The sequence below is a fragment of the Pelodiscus sinensis genome, chromosome 3 (genome assembly GCF_049634645.1).
Source record: "Pelodiscus sinensis isolate JC-2024 chromosome 3, ASM4963464v1, whole genome shotgun sequence".
Taxonomy (NCBI): domain Eukaryota; kingdom Metazoa; phylum Chordata; order Testudines; family Trionychidae; genus Pelodiscus; species Pelodiscus sinensis.
Window position 1 is genome coordinate 190,150,476 of NC_134713.1, and position 18,987 is coordinate 190,169,462.

General features: G+C 43.4%; 1 protein-coding gene across 3 annotated transcripts; it reads right to left on the bottom strand.

Annotated features, from left to right (window-relative positions):
* Positions 1 to 3,167: 3,167 nt before the first annotated feature.
* LOC102457077 (uncharacterized) lies at positions 3,168 to 18,673 on the bottom strand. 3 transcript variants are annotated; one of them, XM_025177969.2, is made up of 4 exons: positions 18,159 to 18,673; positions 8,958 to 9,077; positions 7,057 to 7,163; positions 3,168 to 4,145 (listed from the first exon to the last, which is right to left on the bottom strand). In XM_025177969.2, the coding sequence occupies exons 1-3, from the start codon at positions 18,565 to 18,567 to the stop codon at positions 7,060 to 7,062; spliced, it is 633 nt and encodes a 210-aa protein (XP_025033754.1). In that variant the 5' UTR covers positions 18,568 to 18,673; the 3' UTR covers positions 3,168 to 4,145; positions 7,057 to 7,059. The 3 variants fall into 3 exon arrangements, with proteins under 3 accessions (XP_025033754.1, XP_006136084.1, XP_006136083.1); XM_006136022.4 differs by lacking the exon at positions 7,057 to 7,163 and having other exon boundaries at positions 18,159 to 18,667; XM_006136021.4 differs by lacking the exon at positions 7,057 to 7,163 and having other exon boundaries at positions 3,168 to 4,148; positions 18,159 to 18,667.
* Positions 18,674 to 18,987: the final 314 nt, after the last annotated feature.

Here is an 18,987-nt window from a genome sequence, read left to right on the forward strand (position 1 = left end):
TGAGAGCTCCTTTAGCACAATGATTGTCCAGTGGCTCCACCGACACCTTGGGTGGCTGCCTGTTTCTGATATACTTAATAATTTTTTGTTATTTTTGAAACTTTGACTAGTTGCTCTTCAAAGTCTTTCTTGGCATGCCTCAGTATACCTTTCAGTATACCTTGTCAGAGTCTATTCTCTTTGCCATAGGGGCTGGCTTTTGTTGTTGCTGATGGGTATTTTTGAAGAGTTGTGTACCGTTGAGGGGGTCTGTGCCAGTTTTGGGGGAAGCTATTTTCAGAATATTTATGCATTTTTTTATATTCTAGTTATTGAATATATGCCTATCACTGGTATCATCACCATTTTAATAATGATTACATTGGTATGAACTACCTAATGAGGTTAGTATGAATTATGGTATATTGAAATCATTGCACTCACCTACAAGCTGTCTTCACTAACGTCCCGGTGTGAAGCCATTGCATCTCACTGTAGCTTTCTGGATGAAACTGTCAGCAATTTTATGCACATCAAGTTCCGTGGTATGGTCTCAAAGCACATTCAGTTGTGTCTGTCCCATTGATGACTGGAGAAAATTTTTAAGTTTTCTGAAGCTAGGGGATGAGTGTTCCACAGTTGAAGATGCTACAGGCATGAAGGATTTTATAAATTTGCAGTACTATGGAAGCATGATCTCAAATGCCCAGGATCTCTTTCTTGATGGGCAACAGCTCATTGACACCCCATCGCTTTGTATGCATAGTTGGGATTATATTTTGCCAGGTGCATTGCTTTGCATTTAACATTGAATTTCATCTGCCATTTTGTTGCCAAATCACACAATTTTGTGGGCTCCCTTTGTAACTCTTCCCAAGTCACCTTTGGACTTAATTGTCCTGAGTAATTTTGTCTCATCTACAAATTTTGCCACCTCACTGTTTGCTCGTTTCTGGATCACTTAGGAGAACAAAAGAACATAAGAACAGCCATACTGGGTCAGACCAAAGGTCCATCTAGCCCAGTATCCTGCCAGCTGACAGTAGCCAATACCAGATGCCCCAGATGGAGGGATCACAACAGGTAATCCTCACACAATCCCTCCCCTGTCTCCCAGTTCCAGAGAAACAGAGGCTAGGGACACTATTCCAACCCATCCTGGCTAATAGCCATTGATAGATCTAACCTCCATGAATCTATCTAGCTCTTTTTTGAACCCTGTTAAAGTTCTAGCCTTGACCGCATCCTCCGGCAAGGAGTTCCACAGGTTGACTATTTTGCTGAGTGAAGAAAAACTTTCTTTTGTTTGTTTTAAAACTGCTGCCTATTTATTTCATTTGCTGACCCCCTAGTTCTTATACTGTAGGAATAAGTAAATAACTTTTCCTTATTCACTTTTCCCACACGAGCCATGATTTTATAGACCTCTATCATATTCCCCCATAAGTCTCCTCTTATGTTAAAGAGCACTGGTCCGAGTACAGATTCCAGGGAATCCCATTATTTACCTCTCTCCATTCTGAAAACAGACCATTTGTTCCTGCCCTTTGTTTCCTATCTGGTAACTGGAGTGCCTGGCAATGCTTTCAGGATCATCTAACAATCCTTAAACCTTTTGTTATCTTCGTCATGCTGCCTCTGTTTATAGATGAACTCCCTACTCCAAGGACAGAAGCTAGAAGCAGCCCAGAAGGTATCACATTCCATACTCCACCTGGGGTTAGCGTGTGCAGTGTGAGTAAACCTCAGGTACAAAACTTGGGGGAGAGGGGAAAAGAACCATTCCATGAGGAGTAATGGTAGTTCGAACTAGGAAGCCTAGTTCGAACTACCTAGTTCGTGCCCCGTGTAGCCGCGCTGCACGGGGTTCGAACCAGCGGGGTTTTAAAAATGGCGGCTCCCCGCTTATGCAAATGAAGCCCGGGAAATTCAAATCCCGGGCTTCATTTGCAAGTGCGGTATGCCTACATTACCTCGCTAGTTCGAACTAGCGGGGTAGTGTAGACATACCCTAAGTGCTCTTGCTATGAAAAAGAAAACCCACCCTTTTGTCTGGGAAATATTTTTCCAGGGTTACTCAGGAAAAGTGGGTGTATTTACAGCTTGTGCATGTGAAATGAATGGGCATATTGCTAGTGAGTTCAATGGGAGAAAGTTCCGGGCTTTACTGCTCAGGTCGATTGTCAATTCCATGGTCAGTTCTTGAATTTGACGGTTTATTTGCCTTGGGACTGAGCATTTGTTGCCCGGCTGCATTTTCATTAGAGCAGGCTGGAAAATGGTATCTTTGGGGGAACTGGGAGAGGGGATTGTTTTCCAGGAAAAGTTCTCAAAACTTTTTGAATTTTTGTCAGTGTTCTGACCAGAACAAAAGAAAAGAAAAATCCACCCAGAAAAAAAAATCAAAAAACAAAACAAAAAAACCCCAAACATTGAATAAAAGGAAAGGTATTCATTTTCACACCTAAAATGAAATTGTGTTTTTGTTTTTTAATTGTTACACTTTATCCTTTTCTTTTATCTCCCTTTTTTCATATTTCTATTTTTTGGGGAAGGGTCTAAAAACCTGAAAGTGACCTACAGCATGATGCCCTCCCTCCAACTGGTTATTTTTTCTGAAGCAAATGTTTTCATGGCACATTCTCTCTGTCTCTCTCTCTCTCACACATACACACACACTCACACTCACTCATCACACACACACACACTGAAAGATGTTTTTTGAGGAATGGAGGAAAGAATTTTTTGTGAAAAAACATTTGCTTAAGAAAAAAGAGCGTTTTAATTGATCAAGTTTGCTCTGCTCTGTGTTTTGTGTATATATTTTGGTCTGGTAAAAATAGGTTGTTCTTTGCCTTTTAAGTGGTATACTAAAGCCTGCTGGCTTTAACAGTGAACTATGTCAATGTTGTTTCAAAATAGCTTTAATGATTTAAGTGGCTGACTACCACTGAAATAGAAGTTAGTTGGGCATTCAAATCTCTTAGATAGCGTTGAAAAACTCCACATACATCTTCTGCATTACTTTGATGTAGCTAATTTGTATTAAAACATTTTTGGGGAATGTATATCATGACTGAGTTTCAAAATGGAATTGCCTTATAGCACTAATTTTATAAATGTGTAGTCCCTTTTATCTGAAAGGATAATAAACCATTATAAACAAATTCTAAGCCATCATAATGTGCTTAAGCAAACAAAATTTCATTGAGGCCAACAGGTAGTTTGTCCAAATAAGGAATTTAAATCAGACTGTACATACCACTGTGAATATAAATAGGTATCGTTCACCCATCTTTGAAATAGCAGCCATTTAAAAGTGCGCATCAATGATATACAACAGTTCAGCAGGGAAAATAAAGAATACACTTATCCATCTGAACCATACAAAGAATTTCTGAACAAAATGTTATTGCTCACCAGAGGCTGGTTAAAAAAGTTCCATTGAAACTGTTTCTCAACTGCAAATTGGGTGTTCAACTGAATTATTTAAAATGTCTGCTTTCCACAGAAAATTTTTACTTTTTGGTGAAAAACAGATTGCCTGAAGATCAAACATCTTTGGCTAGAAACCAAAACTTTCAATTCAGAAATATTAAAACATTTCATTTCAATACCTTTAATCAAAACAAAACCTTTTTTGACATTGTTGAATTAAAACGTTACGTTTCGGCTTCGTTTGACATCTAACTGCGGTTCTTTTCTGTAGGCTGGGACTGGACTACATTTCACATGTGCAATGGTTACTCTGAATTGCAATTTGAGAGATGAAAGACCAACATTTTGTCCATCGATTCAGCCAGCTCATGACACAGTGTACATTGAAAGCTTAACATTCAGAAGCCTTTCCAAAAAGTTTTCCATTAGTCCCTTTCAGCTTAGATCATTTATCCCGGTACAATTTCAACATCTCACCCGTGCTCTCGGTTACAAATATGATTTGAAAGTACATTACAGACCTGCAATACAATTAGGAGAATAGTCTTCCATCCAGATCTAATTCACAATGATGTCTCATTGTCTTATGAATGAGTTTGGAGCTATCATTCAGCACTTAATTCTAGCAGGTCAGGAATCAATCAGTTCTTTTCCCAGTTGCTCCATGCTGTGGCTCTTTTTCATTGTGGCATTTTTAACATGTTGAGTCATTCCACAAGTTTCCTTCCCTGCTGAAATAAATGTATTTGGGGAGCTTATCTCTTTATTCAGCATTGAACAATTTCATTCATTCTGATTTCATTCTAATTGTCCCTTTCAGACTCAAATGGTTTCCCTTCCATATCACATCCTCACTGTTTGTACACAGCCACCGGTGAGTATGCACAGACAAAAGTAGAGAGACATTTATTTCTGTTTCAGAATGTTGAAAAAGCTACCAGAGGAGAAGCTGTTCTGGATTTGGTTTTAACAAATAGGGAGAAACTAGTTGAGAACTTGAAAGTGGAAGACAGTATAGGGGACAGTGATCATGAAATAATAGAGTTCATGATCTTAAGGAAAGGTAGAAGGGAGACCAGCACAATTGAGGTAATGGATTTCAGGAAGGCAGATTTTGATATGCTCAGAGAACTTGTAGGTAAGGTCCCATGGGAAGCAAGACTGAAGGGAAAAACAACTGAGGAGAGTTGGAAGTATTTCAAAGGGACGTTGTTAAGGGCCCAAAAGCAAACAATTCTGCTGTGTAGGAAAGATAGAAAATATGGCAAAAGACCAGCTTGGCTTAACAAGGAGATCTTGCATGATCTCAAAATAAAAAAGGAGTCATATAAAAAATGGAAACTAGGACAAATAACAAAGGATGAATATAGGCAAGCAACACGGGAATGCAGGGGCAAGATTAGAAAGGCAAAGGCACAAAATGAGATCAAACTAGCTACAGGCATAAAGGGAAACAAGAAGACCTTTTATAAATACATTAAAAGCAAGAGGAAGACCAAGGACAGGGTAGGCCCACTGCTTAGTGAGGAGGGAGAAGCAGTAACAGGAAACTTGGAAATGGCAGAGATGCTCAATGACTTCTTTGTTTCGGTCTTCACCGAGAAGTCTGGAGGTGTGCCTAACGTAGTGAATACAAGCAGAGAGAGGGTAAGTTTAGAAGATAGGATACACAAAGAACAAGTTAAAAATCACTTAGGAAAGTTAGATGTCAGCAAGTCACCAGGTCCTGATGAAATTCATCCCAGGATACTCAAGGAGCTGATAGAGGAGGTATCTGAGCCTTTAGCTATGATCTTTGAAAAATCATGAAAGACAGGGGAGATTCCAGAAGACTGGAAAAGGGCAAATATTGTGCCCATCTATAAAAAGGGGAATAAGAACAACCCAGGAAACTACAGACCGGTCAGTTTAACGTCTGTCCCAGGGAAGATAATGGAGCAGGTAATTAAGGAAATCATATGCAAACACTTGGAAGGTAATAAAGTGATAGGGAATAGCCAGCATGGGTTTGTGAAGAACAAGTCATGCCAAACTAATCTGATAGCTTTCTTTGATAGGATAACGAGTCTTGTGGATAAGGGAGAAGCGGTGGATGTCATATACCTAGACTTTAGTAAGGCATTTGATACGGTCTCGCATGATATTCTTATTGATAAACTAGGCAAATATAACTTAGATAGGGCCACGATAAGGTGGGTGCATAATTGGCTAGATAACCGTAGTCAGAGAGTTGTTGTTAACGGTGCTAAATCCTGCTGGAAAGGGATAACAAGTGGAGTTCCTCAAGGGTCTGTTTTGTGACCCGTACTGTTCAATATCTTCATCAATTATGTAGATATTGGGATAGAGAGTACGCTTATTAAGTTTGCAGATGATACCAAACTGGGTGGGGTTGCAACTTCTTTGGAGGATAGGGACATAATTCAAAATGACCTTAGCAAGTTAGGGAAATGGTCAGAGGTAAACAGGATGAGGTTTAATAAAGAGAAATGCAAAGTGCTCCACTTAGGAAGGAACAATCAGTTCCATACATACAAGATGGGAAGCGACTGTCTAGGAAGGAGCATGGCGGAAAGGGATCTAGGGGTCATAGTGGACCACAAGTTGAATATGAGTCAACAGTGTGATGCTGTTGCAAAAAAAGCAAATATGATTCTAGGTTGTATCAACAGGTGTGTTGTAAGCAAAACTCGTGAAGTCATTCTGCCGCTCTACTCTGCACTTGTTAGGCCTCAGCTGGAGTACTGTGTCCAGTTCTGGGTGCCACATTTCAAGAAAGATGTGGAGAAATTGGAAAGGGTACAGAGAAGAGCGACAAGAATGATTAAAGGTATAGAGAACATGACCTGTGAAGCCAGGCTTCATGAACTGGGCTTGTTTAGTTTGGAAAAAAGAAGATTAAGGGGGGACATGATAGCGGTTTTCAAATATCTAAAAGGGTGTTACAAGGAGGAAGGAGAAAATTTGTTCCTCTTGGTTACTGAGGACAGGACAAGGAGTAATGGGCTTAAAGTGCAGCAGGGGAGGTTTAGATTGGACATTAGGAAAAAATTCCTAACTGTCAGGGTGGTCAAATATTGGAATAAATTGCCAAGGGAGGTGGTGGAATCTCCCTCTCTGGAGATATTTAAGAACAGGTTAGATAGACATCTGTCAGGGATGGTGTAGCTGGAGCTTGGTCCTGTCTTGAGGGCGGGGGGCTGGACTCGATGACCTCTCGAGGTCCCTTCCAGTCCTATTATTCTATGATTCTATGATTCTGATTTATTTCCATTTCTAATAATCCTTTCAAAATGCACCTATGCCAAGTTAACTTCAGTGGGACTTCAATCAGGCTCTAGGGCCCAGGTCTGAAAAGGTGGTTAGGTGCCTAACTCCCCTAGAAATCTGTGGGATTGCCTGAATACCTCCGAGGTGCTTTTGTGGGCACCGGAAATCAAAGCACAAATCCAGTTCTGAATTTTGCCAACAGCCCCTATTTCCAAAGGGTTGAAAGTAGCCTCAGGTCTGAAGTCCCCAGATTTTGGGATGACCCTGGTTTTTGAAGTTTGGGGCAGTGGCTGCTTGGAAGTGTGATGTGAATGGAGACTAGCTAGCTCTGTCAGGTTGGATGTATCTGGGATGCAGAGGTTGTCTGACCTGTCAGTTTTTGGATTTCTTCGGGCTAGTAAGTAACTGCAGGCTTTTCTTCTTTGCAAAAGTCACTGCATAGTTCACAGGGAGGAAGAGAAGTGCCATAAGGAAAGCTGCAAAGATAAGAATGCAACCGTGGACACGCTGCTGCTTTTAAACACTAGCTCAAGCAGACCCAGCATAGGTGCATCCATGTGAGCTCGGAATAACATCTGGAATAACATTTCAGATGTAGACATTCCCTTACTGCATAGCAGACTAGTGCAGGAGAGAACTGCACCCTAGCTTGCTACAAATTAAGTATTAGCCTAGGCCAATACTCTCATCATTTTCTATTTAGTCAAATGTATGAAAAAAAAAAACCAGAGGAAAACCCTTGCCCAGATAAAGACCCGATCCTTTAAGATATGAAGACTCTCAAAAATTGTTATGCCTTGTTCTTCACCCCCATTGGCTTAAATGTCAACCACCATGACAGCCATGGGAACCAAAGGCGCTCAGCACCTCAGAGAATTTTGCCCCTCACATCACAACTGGGGCTGGGTGACATTTTATCGTGAATAGTTTATTGACTGAAAAATGAAGTGTCAGGTTGACCAAACTTGTTCATAAATTTGGGTCAAATTCAGAGAAGAGTTTTGACTTTAAAAAAGCCCTATGGGGGTAAAAAAAAAGTATCAAAAAAAGTGATTTGTTAAAAAAATAGATATTTTCAAATCAAAATGCTACCATTTTGTTTGGAAATTTAACAGGAATTAACTTTTTAAAAGGGTGGCACCCAAGAATTAAATGAAACATTTCATTCAAGCTGAACCGATTTCTCTCCCCACAGCCTAGTTTGGTCACTGAACGGGAAAATTGATTGTTTGCTGTTTTCTAGTGACAGTAAGGCCCTGCTTAGAAAATAATATATGTGTGATTTTAAATATGTTTTTAAAGGTAATTTTTGTCAACCATGGTGACAGGTGGAGTGTAAAGTTGAGTAGGAACAGCTACCATATTTTTAAAGGTATTGAGCCCTGTCATTGGAGGTGTGGAGTGATGTTTAAAAACCATCTTTCTTAAAACAAATAGGCTGTGTCTAGACTGGCCAGTTTTTCAGGAAAATCAGCCACTTTTCCAGAAAAACTTGCCAGCTGTCTACACTGGCCGCTTGAATTTCCGCAAAAGCACTGACTTCCTACTGTCTGAAATCAGTGCTTTTTGCGGAAATACTATGCTGCACCCATTCGGGCAAAAGTCCTTTTGCGCAAAACTTTTGCGCAAAAGGGCCAGTGTAGACAGATCAGATTTGTTTTCCGCAAAAAAGCCCCAATTGTGAAAATGGCGATCAGGGCTTTTTTGCGGAAATCTCGTCTAGATTGGCACGGACGCTTTTCTGCAAAAAGTGCTTTTGCGGAAAAGCGTCCGTGCCAATCTAGACGTTCTGTTCCGAAAATGCTTTTAACGGAAAACTTTTCCATTAAAAGCATTTCTGGAAAATCATGCCAGTCTAGAAGTAGCCATAGGCTTACACATTTTTTCCAATACTTTTCCCCCTGGGCTCGTCTACACTGGCCCCTTTTCCGGAAGGGGCATGTAAATTTCAACAGTCGTCGTAGGGAAATCCACGGGGGATTTAAATATCCCCCGCGGCATTTAAATAAAAATGTCCGCCGCTTTTTTCCGGCTTTTAGAAAAGCTGGAAAAGAGCGTCTACACTGGCCCCGATCCTCCGGAAAAAGCGCCCTTTTCCGGAGGGTCTTATTCCTACTTTGAATCCCCCGCGGATTTCCCTACGACGACTGGTGAAATTTACATGCCCCTTCCGGAAAAGGGGCCAGTGTAGACGTAGCCCCTGTGTCTAGAAAGGGATTAAGAAGGAGCAACATATTCAAATGTGCTCAACTGTCTAATGTTTATCCTACCTGGAGTGATGCGAACATTCTTCCATATACAAGTCGTTTTTTCCTCAGATAATTTGTTTGTTTCTGGCTCCTGTTCTTCCCACATCAGGACTGAAGGCTTCTTCATCAGCCCATACATGCCTGTCAAAATGACATGAGATGACTTATGTTAACTTTTAAAATTAATTGTCATGTTATTTCATAGTGTTGCTCCACACACAAATGAAGGTGACAGATATTCTGTTTCAAAAGGAACATTGCCAATATTAGCCACATTTAGATTAAAAAATCTAGGGCAAATCTGAGCCATATAACCCTTAACTACTCTGATATACAATTAGACATGGATCCAAGCTGGCAGACAGATTTGTCTAAAGTTCTCATATTACATACTTCATATTAGAACTGACTGAAGGTTGATGAAAATGTCTGGCAAAAATTGTAGATACCTTTACTGAAAATGTTTCATCAACATTTCAAACTTTTCCTTTTAAAAGATGTAGCCAAAGAAGTCAATGAAAAAAAATGATGGAAATCTTCAAATAATTTGCATGAAAATGTTTTGAATTCAGAAAGGTTCAACCAGCTCAATGCAACATATTTCCAATGTTGCATGAAATAAATTGTGAAAAAGTGTGCTGCAAAGTCCAGGGTATTCCCCTACCCCTGTATCCCATCTCTGCAGAGCAGGGGTCAGGAAGAGGAAGACACGCAGTTTTGGAGTTGCTCCAATCTGAATTGTAGATGGTAAAAATGACTCAGAGGAGGGCAGGGCGGAGGAGAAGGGGAGACAACAGAGCAGGGCAGATTTCCTTAAAGAGACAGCATGTGCCTTCTCTTAGAAACTTACGCAGCAGCAGCCAGCACACACACAGACTGTGTCACTGTGACATACCCCCAGTCTGTGCCACACTGTCTCTGTGCCACACACACAGTCACTGTCGCATACACACTGCCTCACACACTCAGTCTGTGTCACAAAGTCTCTCTCACACACACAGCATCTCTTTCACACTCACATGTTCTCTTTGTCTCTCTCTGTAGCCCCCAGCCCCACCCGTTCTGCCTGAAGCCCCACCCCTTCTGGGAGGCCCAGAGCTGTCCCAGGACCACATATCAAAATTTGTGAAGTGGCCCCCCTGTGAAAATTATTGCCCACTCCTGGTCTACACACTGGCTGGGAGGTGTAATTCCCAGTGCGGGCAGACATATGAGCTAGTTCTGCTCAAGCTAGTCCACTGAATATAGCAGTGTGGCCGTGGCAGGACAGGCTGAGGCAATTGCCCCCAACCTCCTGGGTATGTATATGGGTGGTCAATCGGTGCCACTGTGGCCACACTAGTATTTCTAGCATACTAGCTGAAGTGGAGCTCACGTGTATATATCTGCCCTCGCTGGGAATTACATCTCCCTGCTGCTGTATCAGCAATACCCATTACACTCAGAAACATCATTGATGCTCTTTGTAGCACTGGTTTTCTGTCTTTGAAATGGAATGTAGGGAAGCATTGGTCTCTAAGCATGGGACTCGATCCATTTAAAAGTCATATTTCTGTTTAGACCCTTTTTCCCCCACTGTTGTCATGAGTATTATCTGAGATCTCTGTTAGTGAATTAAGCTGAATTCGCAGGAGAGGGGATGTGTCTCTGCGGTTATTTTAGTTCATTTACTTTTGTGCATTAAAGCAGCATTCTGCATGCAGTCAGCTGAGCTGGTCAGGAATCGTCCGTCCATGTTTGCTTGGTCATTGTTTTTTTGACAGAAAATGTCAAAACTGAAATTGAGATGGAAATTTTCCAATTTTCGATCCATTCGAATAGTCAGTTTCACTCTGGTCATTTAATAGTCAGTTCCCTCAATTCTTTATGCAAATGTTTTACATGGCAACAGAAGAGAAAACCTTTATTTTAAATGTGAATGTAAAGCCACAAATATTGGCAGTGTGGCAAAGGGGCAGGTATATTACTTGCCCCCAGTTTTAGCTCTACTTTGACTACATATGTTTCAATTAATTTGATTATACCATTTAATTACATTTCAATTAATTTCTAAGAGCGTGGGGGGTATCTGGACTTTTAGCAATAATAGTGCACTATTAATGAAAAAGGACCTCTTAGTTGCATAACAAAACTCTCTGGGCCATATGATCCATTACCATGTCTTTAAGAATTAAGTGGTATTTGATGGGTGCAGACGTCTTGTCTGGGCCCTCTGTATAGGGGAGAATTTTGTCCCATTTGAATAGACATGTGCTTATGAAGAAGGGTATGACATTTGTGCAGGAACAAACGTGCTTGCCAATTCATTATTTACAATTGGATAATCACCATTATTTATTAATGAATTCCTTTGTGTAAAGCATTTAATCCGTCCAGTAAGGGTTCTGGAACACCACCACATGACCTAGGTGATCTGCTTTGATCAAATAACCAAAATGAAGAGCCTTCAAACAGCTCCTAGGTTAAATTATTTGGCCAGACTATTCTTTGAATATCTCTGAATAACAAATGCAGTGTCTGCTGTCAGGATGAGTTGTTCATGAACGGAAAAAAGGCTCAGTCTTTGGGATAATTCGTTCACAATGAAAATAATCCAACCAGCTACAGGTGGGAGTAAAATCTAGGAAGTTTATTATTTTGCCTTTCCTTTTGCCATTGATGAAACTCACTATTTTTCATAGGCAAAACTTTCTGCCTCCTGACGCAAGCAGTGACTCAGCCTTTCAGCAGGTATAAACCAGCATCATGTATTGAGGTCAGTGGCGCTCAGACAGTTTACACAAGCTGAAGATACGTCTCTGGCCTGGTATCTTTAAGAACTGCAATGCCACATACTGGACCTCTGAGGCAATTCCTCGCGTGACTTTTCTAGGGAAACCGAGGAACAATTTCACTCCAACAGTGAGGAATTGAGTTGACTGCAGGCCAGGCCTAATCTGATGTTCTGCAGTTACTAGAATTCTGAAGGAGAATGAACAGTCTGAGAGGAGAAGCGAGCTATCCTAGAACACAGACTTTATGTACAAATCACTGCAAAATGCACACACACACACAGGGCCGGACCGAGCCATTCTGGCGCCCCAGGCAGACAGTTTGGGGGAGGGCACTTGCGTGGCCCCGCCCCCATGCCAGCATGAGGGGGAGGGTGCATGTGCGGCCCTGCCCCCACCCAGTGCGTGAGGGAGGGCACATAGAGCTGGCAGGGGAAGGATGCAGGTTCCCAGCCTGCCCAGTCTGGCTACCGCCGCTGGCGTACAGCCCGGGGCCACCCGGGGCAGACCGATCCTGGCCATGCAGGGCTGGGAAGGGCGCTGCTGGCCGGTGCCACTGGGGTTAACGTAGCCCCCACCCCAGGCAGTTGCTGCAGGGTGGCTGCTGGGAGCTGCTGCAGCCCGCGATCCGGGAGCCAGGCACGCAGCGCCTGATGGCAACTATAAGGGGCACTGTGTGCCCCTTACAGCTGTCATCAGCCCCCCCCCCCTATAGGTTGGCACCCCGGGCAGCTGCCCGGCTAGCCCATGCCTTAATCCGGCCCTGCACACACACACACACACACACACACACACACACACACACACACACACACACACACACACACACACACACACACACACCCCTGCTGGAGTCAATGGAGCCATGTGTATCTGCCCACAGAAGCTTACGGCAGGATCAGGGTCCAAGTTCCCATCTTCTGAGTGACATGGACCAGCACGGATGCAGGACACTTGTGCTCACATCTGCACTGGGTGCTGTGCCATTCATGCTGCAGGACAGGGTATTGGACCAGACAGCCTGGTATTTGCGGCATGTGTCCGGTAAAAAAATAGAATATCAGACATGTAAAATGTCCAGTACTTTCTGTTTTTCTCGGATGAAAGGTCACTTGGGACATTCTTTCCCCACTGTGTCTGGCGGGTGCAAGGGGAGTGTGGGAGTGTGTGGAGATTTAAAAGGGCCATGACTCTTTTGTGTGTGTGTGTGTGTGTGTGTGTGTGTGTGTGTAGTTTTTGTTTGTTTGTTTGTTTTGCGCAACCAATTTTTTCCCCACCATATTCAGTATTTTTTGTGAAACTATCTGACAACTCTGAGCTTTAAAATCTGACCCGTCTGGGACTGGGTGAGCTGAAAGCATCGCTCATCCTGTAGGCTGTTAAAATCCTCTGAGAAATCCGAGACCTCTGAGCCTGTCAGCTGAGAGGCCTTGCTGGAGAGCTGCTGCCTCTGGAATTTGCTCCACTTGGCAAAAGTGAGGCCCAGGTGACCTTGAGGGCAGGATGCAACAAGTCCTGCTTTGCACTGCGCAGCTGACTAACCCTTTGGGCCTTGCTCCCTAATTCCTGTGTTTAGGAGGGTGTGATGAGGTGGGGACTGCATTGGCTCCGCTCGCTTTGTTGTGTTGCATGTGATTTCTGCTGTCCTGTAGTGGCCTGGTGTGCGTATCTCAGTTTCCCTGAGCACTGCACCAATACCTAGATGGGGATGGGAATTTTGGGTGTGACGCACTGAGGGAGGCTGCTCCAGCCCCAGCACGTACACAACGGCCAAGACGTTCTGTAAGCGGAGCCTGGGAGAGGGGGTGCAACCAGGTGACACCTTTTGCCCCGGGGAAGCTGGACAAAGGAGGCGGTAGTGCTGCCTGCAGGGCTGGGGCGGGTTGCTGAGTGTGTGAGTGAGTCTCAGCTGGCTTAGGATACAAGGAGGGGGCTGAGGGCCTTGGCTCTGGTTCCCCTTCTCCCCAAGATGGATGGCGCTGGCTGCTTCTGGTGTTTGTACTGACAAGTCTGTTCTACGCTGTGTCTCTGTGGAGTAATAAACCTTCTGCTCTACCTGTTGGCTGAGAGGTGTGGATGGGGGTGTGGGGCCCAGGGACTCCCCACAGCCTGGTGACAGAGGGTGGCTAGGTGCCATGGTGAAAAGCACTAGAGGAATTAATCAGGCTGATTGGCAAGAGCTGTGTTCTGTTTTGCCCATCTCTTTTCTGGGGTAGAGGAGGGGCTGCTTCACATGCATAAGGATCTCCCCAGTTCTTCCTTGTTTTCTGGTGCTCCCCACAATCATTGAAAGACCTCAACAAGGCATAGCAGTCCCAGGCAGTTTGTCCAGGCGGCAGCACACACATGGTTAACAGCAGTCCCTCTAGCAACTGGACCCCAGATCCATTCATGCAACGTCAGCAGCTCTTGCAGCATTGGATGGTTTTCTTAGGGTGCGTCTACACAGCTGCCTTATTTCGGAATCACGGCCATGACTCCGAAATAACAATGCAAGCGTCTACACGGCAATTCCGTTATTTCAAAATGAATTCTAAACAGACGGTTTATTCCGACTTCTGTAAACTTCATTCCGCGAGGAATAACGCCTCTTCTGAAATGGCTATTTCGAAATAGCGGTAGCGTGGATGCTCCACTGCAGTTATTCCGAAATAGCTCCTCCCCAGGGCTATTCAGAGTAATTACTCCCTATTGCTTCCTGGGGCTCTGAATCGAGGTAGCATGTCCACATTGCAGGAATCTGCCTCGGACTAATTTTGAGGCTTCCTTATAGTGCAGAGTATTTCTTCCGGAATAGCTTATTCCGAAATAAGTGTGTAGTGTAGACGTACCCTTAAACCCCAGCTCCTGGAGGCACATGATTCTCTCTCTCTCTCTCTCTCTCTCTCTCTCTAAATGAAATGTAAGTTTCTAGCTCTTACGGTTTCAAAGAAAAACTTAAAACAGTGGCCTAAGGGCACCCCAAAGGGTCAAATACTGGAATACAAATTAAAAAAGACCCAACATTTCCCATTTTTAAAAATCATGATTTTTAAACCAGTCTCATGATTTTTCAGAGGGGTAGCCATTTTAGTCTGTAACTTTAAAAACAATAAGTAGTCCTGTGGCACCTTAGAGACAAACAAAAATATATAGATAGGACCATGATCTTTCATGGGTAAAACCCACTTCATCAGATGTTTTTTCGGCAGGTGACTCGTGTTTTTCTGCTCACCGGGGTTTGGCAAAACAGCATGCCTGTGGAGAAAGACAGGGCTGTGTAACCTGCCAGGAGCTGCATGACACATAGATGACACATGGCCTAGGCAAGAGGATCTTTCACTAGACCTGTTCCCTGCATGAGCTGGGCATTAAAGCTTGACAGAGTCATAATTTTTTGAGTCCAGAAAGGAGCACTCTGTTCACCAAATCTGATCTCCTGTACAACACAGGCCACAGAATGACTGCAGTTGCTCGACTATTCGTAAACAGTGTGTCGTCTTTGTGTGAGAGCTGCCTTTTTTCCAGCCTCAGAATGTGTCTCAGGCTGATCTATGTATCATGCTACCCTTTTGGGGAAAAGAGCATGACTGATTTTTTCATAGGGATGAAGAAACCTATTAGCCATGTAGACTGATTATATCTTCCCCTGCATCCTAAACAAAATGGTTCCCTTATCCAACCTGTGGCATCCTACTCACCTGGAGATGATGGTAAATAGTCATACTACAGTGAAAGCTTTGTTATCTAGCACTGATGGGAAATGGGGGTTGCTGGTTAATTGAAAGTACCCAATAACAAAGCTTATTGCTCTGCCTCTGCTCCTGGGAACTGGAGGCAGGTGTGGGGGAAGGAGGTGCCTGCTGATCACGTCAGCCGGCAGTACCAGCTGTCAAAAGCCCCATAACAGGTGGCTGGACAATCAAGAGTCAGGTATGCACAGCTGAAGGTGTGGCGATATTAGGCTGGGGGCAATGCCGATTAACAAAGTATTCCGGTTAACAGAGTGCCGGATAACAAAGCTTTCACTCTATATTCACACTGCTGTCAGTAAGACTTCTAGCACAATCAACAGCTCACTAAGGCAACTGAGAATCTGTCCCAAAATATTTGTGGGCTTTAGCAATGCATATTTGGACCTGCAGCAACACCGCTGTAGATCTTAACGCATGCAGGGATTCTGGTAGGATTTATAAACACATGAGGATGCCTGCACAGACTGCAACGTGACCAAGGCATCTGGTTAATTTCATAAAATACCCGACAATTTCATGCATGCACTGAAGTTCTTTTCTACCACTATGTGAGTGTAAACGGGCCTTAAAGCAGGCATTCAAATCATTTACACTGTCATGAATGTAGGAATAGCCGGCCAGAATCAGATCCAAGGTCTATCCAGTACGTTATTCTGTCATTGACACCAGGTAATTTCTGTGGAAGCTGCAGAACCTCGGCAGTAGCCAGATCTGGGATAATCTATCCCCATATTAGATTCATGGATTCCAATAAGGGTCCGCTGTGATCAACTAGTCAACAGCCCATGGAACCTAACCAAAATAATTCCTCGATAATACCTTAATCAAAACACCCAGTCATGATTTTAAAATGCCCACTGATAGAGAATCCACCATGACCCTTAGTAACTTATTTCAATGGCTCATTACTCGACTGTCAAAAAATGTACACCTTATTTCCAGTCTGAATTTGTCCATCTTCACCTTCCAGCCATTAGACCTTTTTTGGCTGGATGGAAGAGCCCATTATGAAATGTTTGCTCCCAAGGTAGGTATTTATAGATTGGACACAGGGCGTTTCTGAACCTTCATTAAGCTAAATAGATTGAACTCCTGGAGTCCATCGTTAGCAGGTAAGTTTTCTGATTGTTCAGTCATTGTGGTCACTCTTCTCTGAACCCTCTCCAATTTACCAACAACCTTCTTGATTTGGCGGTACCAAAACTTGTCTCCTGATTGCTGGTAGTTAAAGATTGGCATAAATCCTGAAGTCTGAGGTTTCATATCCCTTCCAAAATGTTTGTTGGTCTCACCTATTATAACCCTAGAGATTTTTTTCATTTTATTTTTTGATTTTTAAAAAGGATCCTACTTAAACCACTAGACACATGTACAACCACTTACAAAGATCATTCAAATCCAACGGGCCCGTATCAGGATGGATCCTACCCCTCAATATAACCCTAAAATTCTCCCTTTTTCTTTAAACACCCCCTCCAGCTAGACAGCACTGACAGCATGACGAAAGGAGAGACTGCACTTTTTTAGCCAAAATGTCTCAGAGGGATAGCCGTGTGAGTCTGTAACTTTAAAAACAATGAGTATTCCTGTGGCACTTTAGAGACTAACAAAATATATACATAGTATCTTGAGCTTTTGTGGGCAAAACCCACGTCTTCAGATGAGTTCAAGTGCAGAAAAAAGACAGGGTCAGACTTTATAACACAAAAAGAAGGGAGAGGGGGAAAAAAGTACCTGTCAATTGTATTACATGCTCTCTCCCCATGTTTGGAATCTGTGGAAACCAGGCACGTCGCCTTTCCCTAGGTCACTGATCAAATCTCTTCATCTCTTGCTCATTCCCCCAGCCTATCAGCGTGACCTCTTCAGAGGTGGCCCTAGCCCTCTGTGCCCATAAGAACACTAGAATGGCCATACTGGGAGACCAAAGGTCCATCAAGCCCAGAACCCTATATTTCAACAGTGGCCAATGCCAGGTGCCCCAGAGAGAATGAACACAACAGATAATCATCAAGTGATCTGCCCCTTGTCACCCATTCCCCTACTCTGACAGAGGCTAGGGACACCATTCCTACCCATCCTGGCTAATAGCCATCAATGGACCTATCCTACATGAATTTATTTAGCTCTTTTTTGAACCCCGTTAAAGTCCTGGCCTTCACAACATCCTCTGGCAAGGAGTTCCATCGGTTGACGGTATGTGGACGCAATATTTCCTTTTGTTTTAAATCTGCTACCTATTAATTTCATTGGGTGACCCCCTAGTTCTTGTGTTATGGGAACAACGAAATAACTTTTCCTTATTCACTTTTTCCACACCAGTCATGATTTTGTAGATCTCTATCATACCTCCTTCCCTCCACCCTCACCCCCTGCTCCTTAGTCTCTTTTCTAAGCTGAAAAGCCCCATATAACCATATTTACCCAGGCCATGGAACGAAGGAGCAGAGAATCTGCCCAGCAAGAGGCCCAGTCTCTTCCATGCCTTGGGCTGCTCACACCTGGTGCTATGGAATGGCTTACAGTCCTGCTGCTAGAGAACCCTCCACCGGCATTAGCACCAGGGTTTGCCTTTTTGTGCATGAGAACTAGAAGTGAAATTGACTAGTCTATTTTCCTTAGCAGATCGAAGTAAAAAAGAGATCTGTGCTTACTGCTGCCTTCCTAGTTTGCTGGTAAATTAGGACACTCAAGCACAGTCTTGCCCTAAATATTACCTTTCAGAGACAAGTGCTTTTCTATCAAGGTTTTCAATGTCATCTTATACTCGTCCTCCGAGATATGGAGCTGTGCCATCTTCGTGTTTGGCGAACACTCCCTCTTCAGAACCTTTGCCCAGTTTCTTTCAGGTGGCCAGCATGCAGTGGTCACTCTGAAACCTGCCTCATCCAGGTTCCTGGCAAACGTCCGCCCGATGGAGCTGTTGGACATTAGAATCACAATGGCTCTTCCTTTGATGTCAATATTTCTCTCCATTTTCTTCATAATGCCTAAGGAGACCACGATCACAAAGCAGGTCAGGAATGCAATGCAGAGGCACACAAAAGCATACAGAAAGCAGGAAAGAGCCAAGGCGAGCATTAAATCGGCAGCTAGCAGGAACAATTGTCTAAAAGCGAATGCCATTGTTTCAGGAATTAGCTTGCTCCTCGCTCCGATGTTTCCTGAGAAATCTGGTCGGAATCACAGCACACAGTCATGCTGTTATGAAGCTAGTTAGCATTGCAAAACATGCAGAGGCAAGTCCCAGTTCCAGGAGAAGAATGAATCATCTGCCTGGATATAACAAGGAGTCTGATTTCCCAACCATATTCATTTCAGCAGACGCCTGAGTGGCTCATGATATTTGACATTGCTACATTGTACATTTCATGGCCTACTAGGCTGAAATCTAAGAATTCAGTTCACAGGGGAATTACAAACAAGGGTCAGTGACAGATCTTGTCAGTTTTTAAATGCTAACGTTTCAGGGGCTTGTTCTGAAATATCGTGTCAGAAAGAAATTGTGCAAGGCTCAGGCAGAATGATAAGAGTTGCAATATTCCT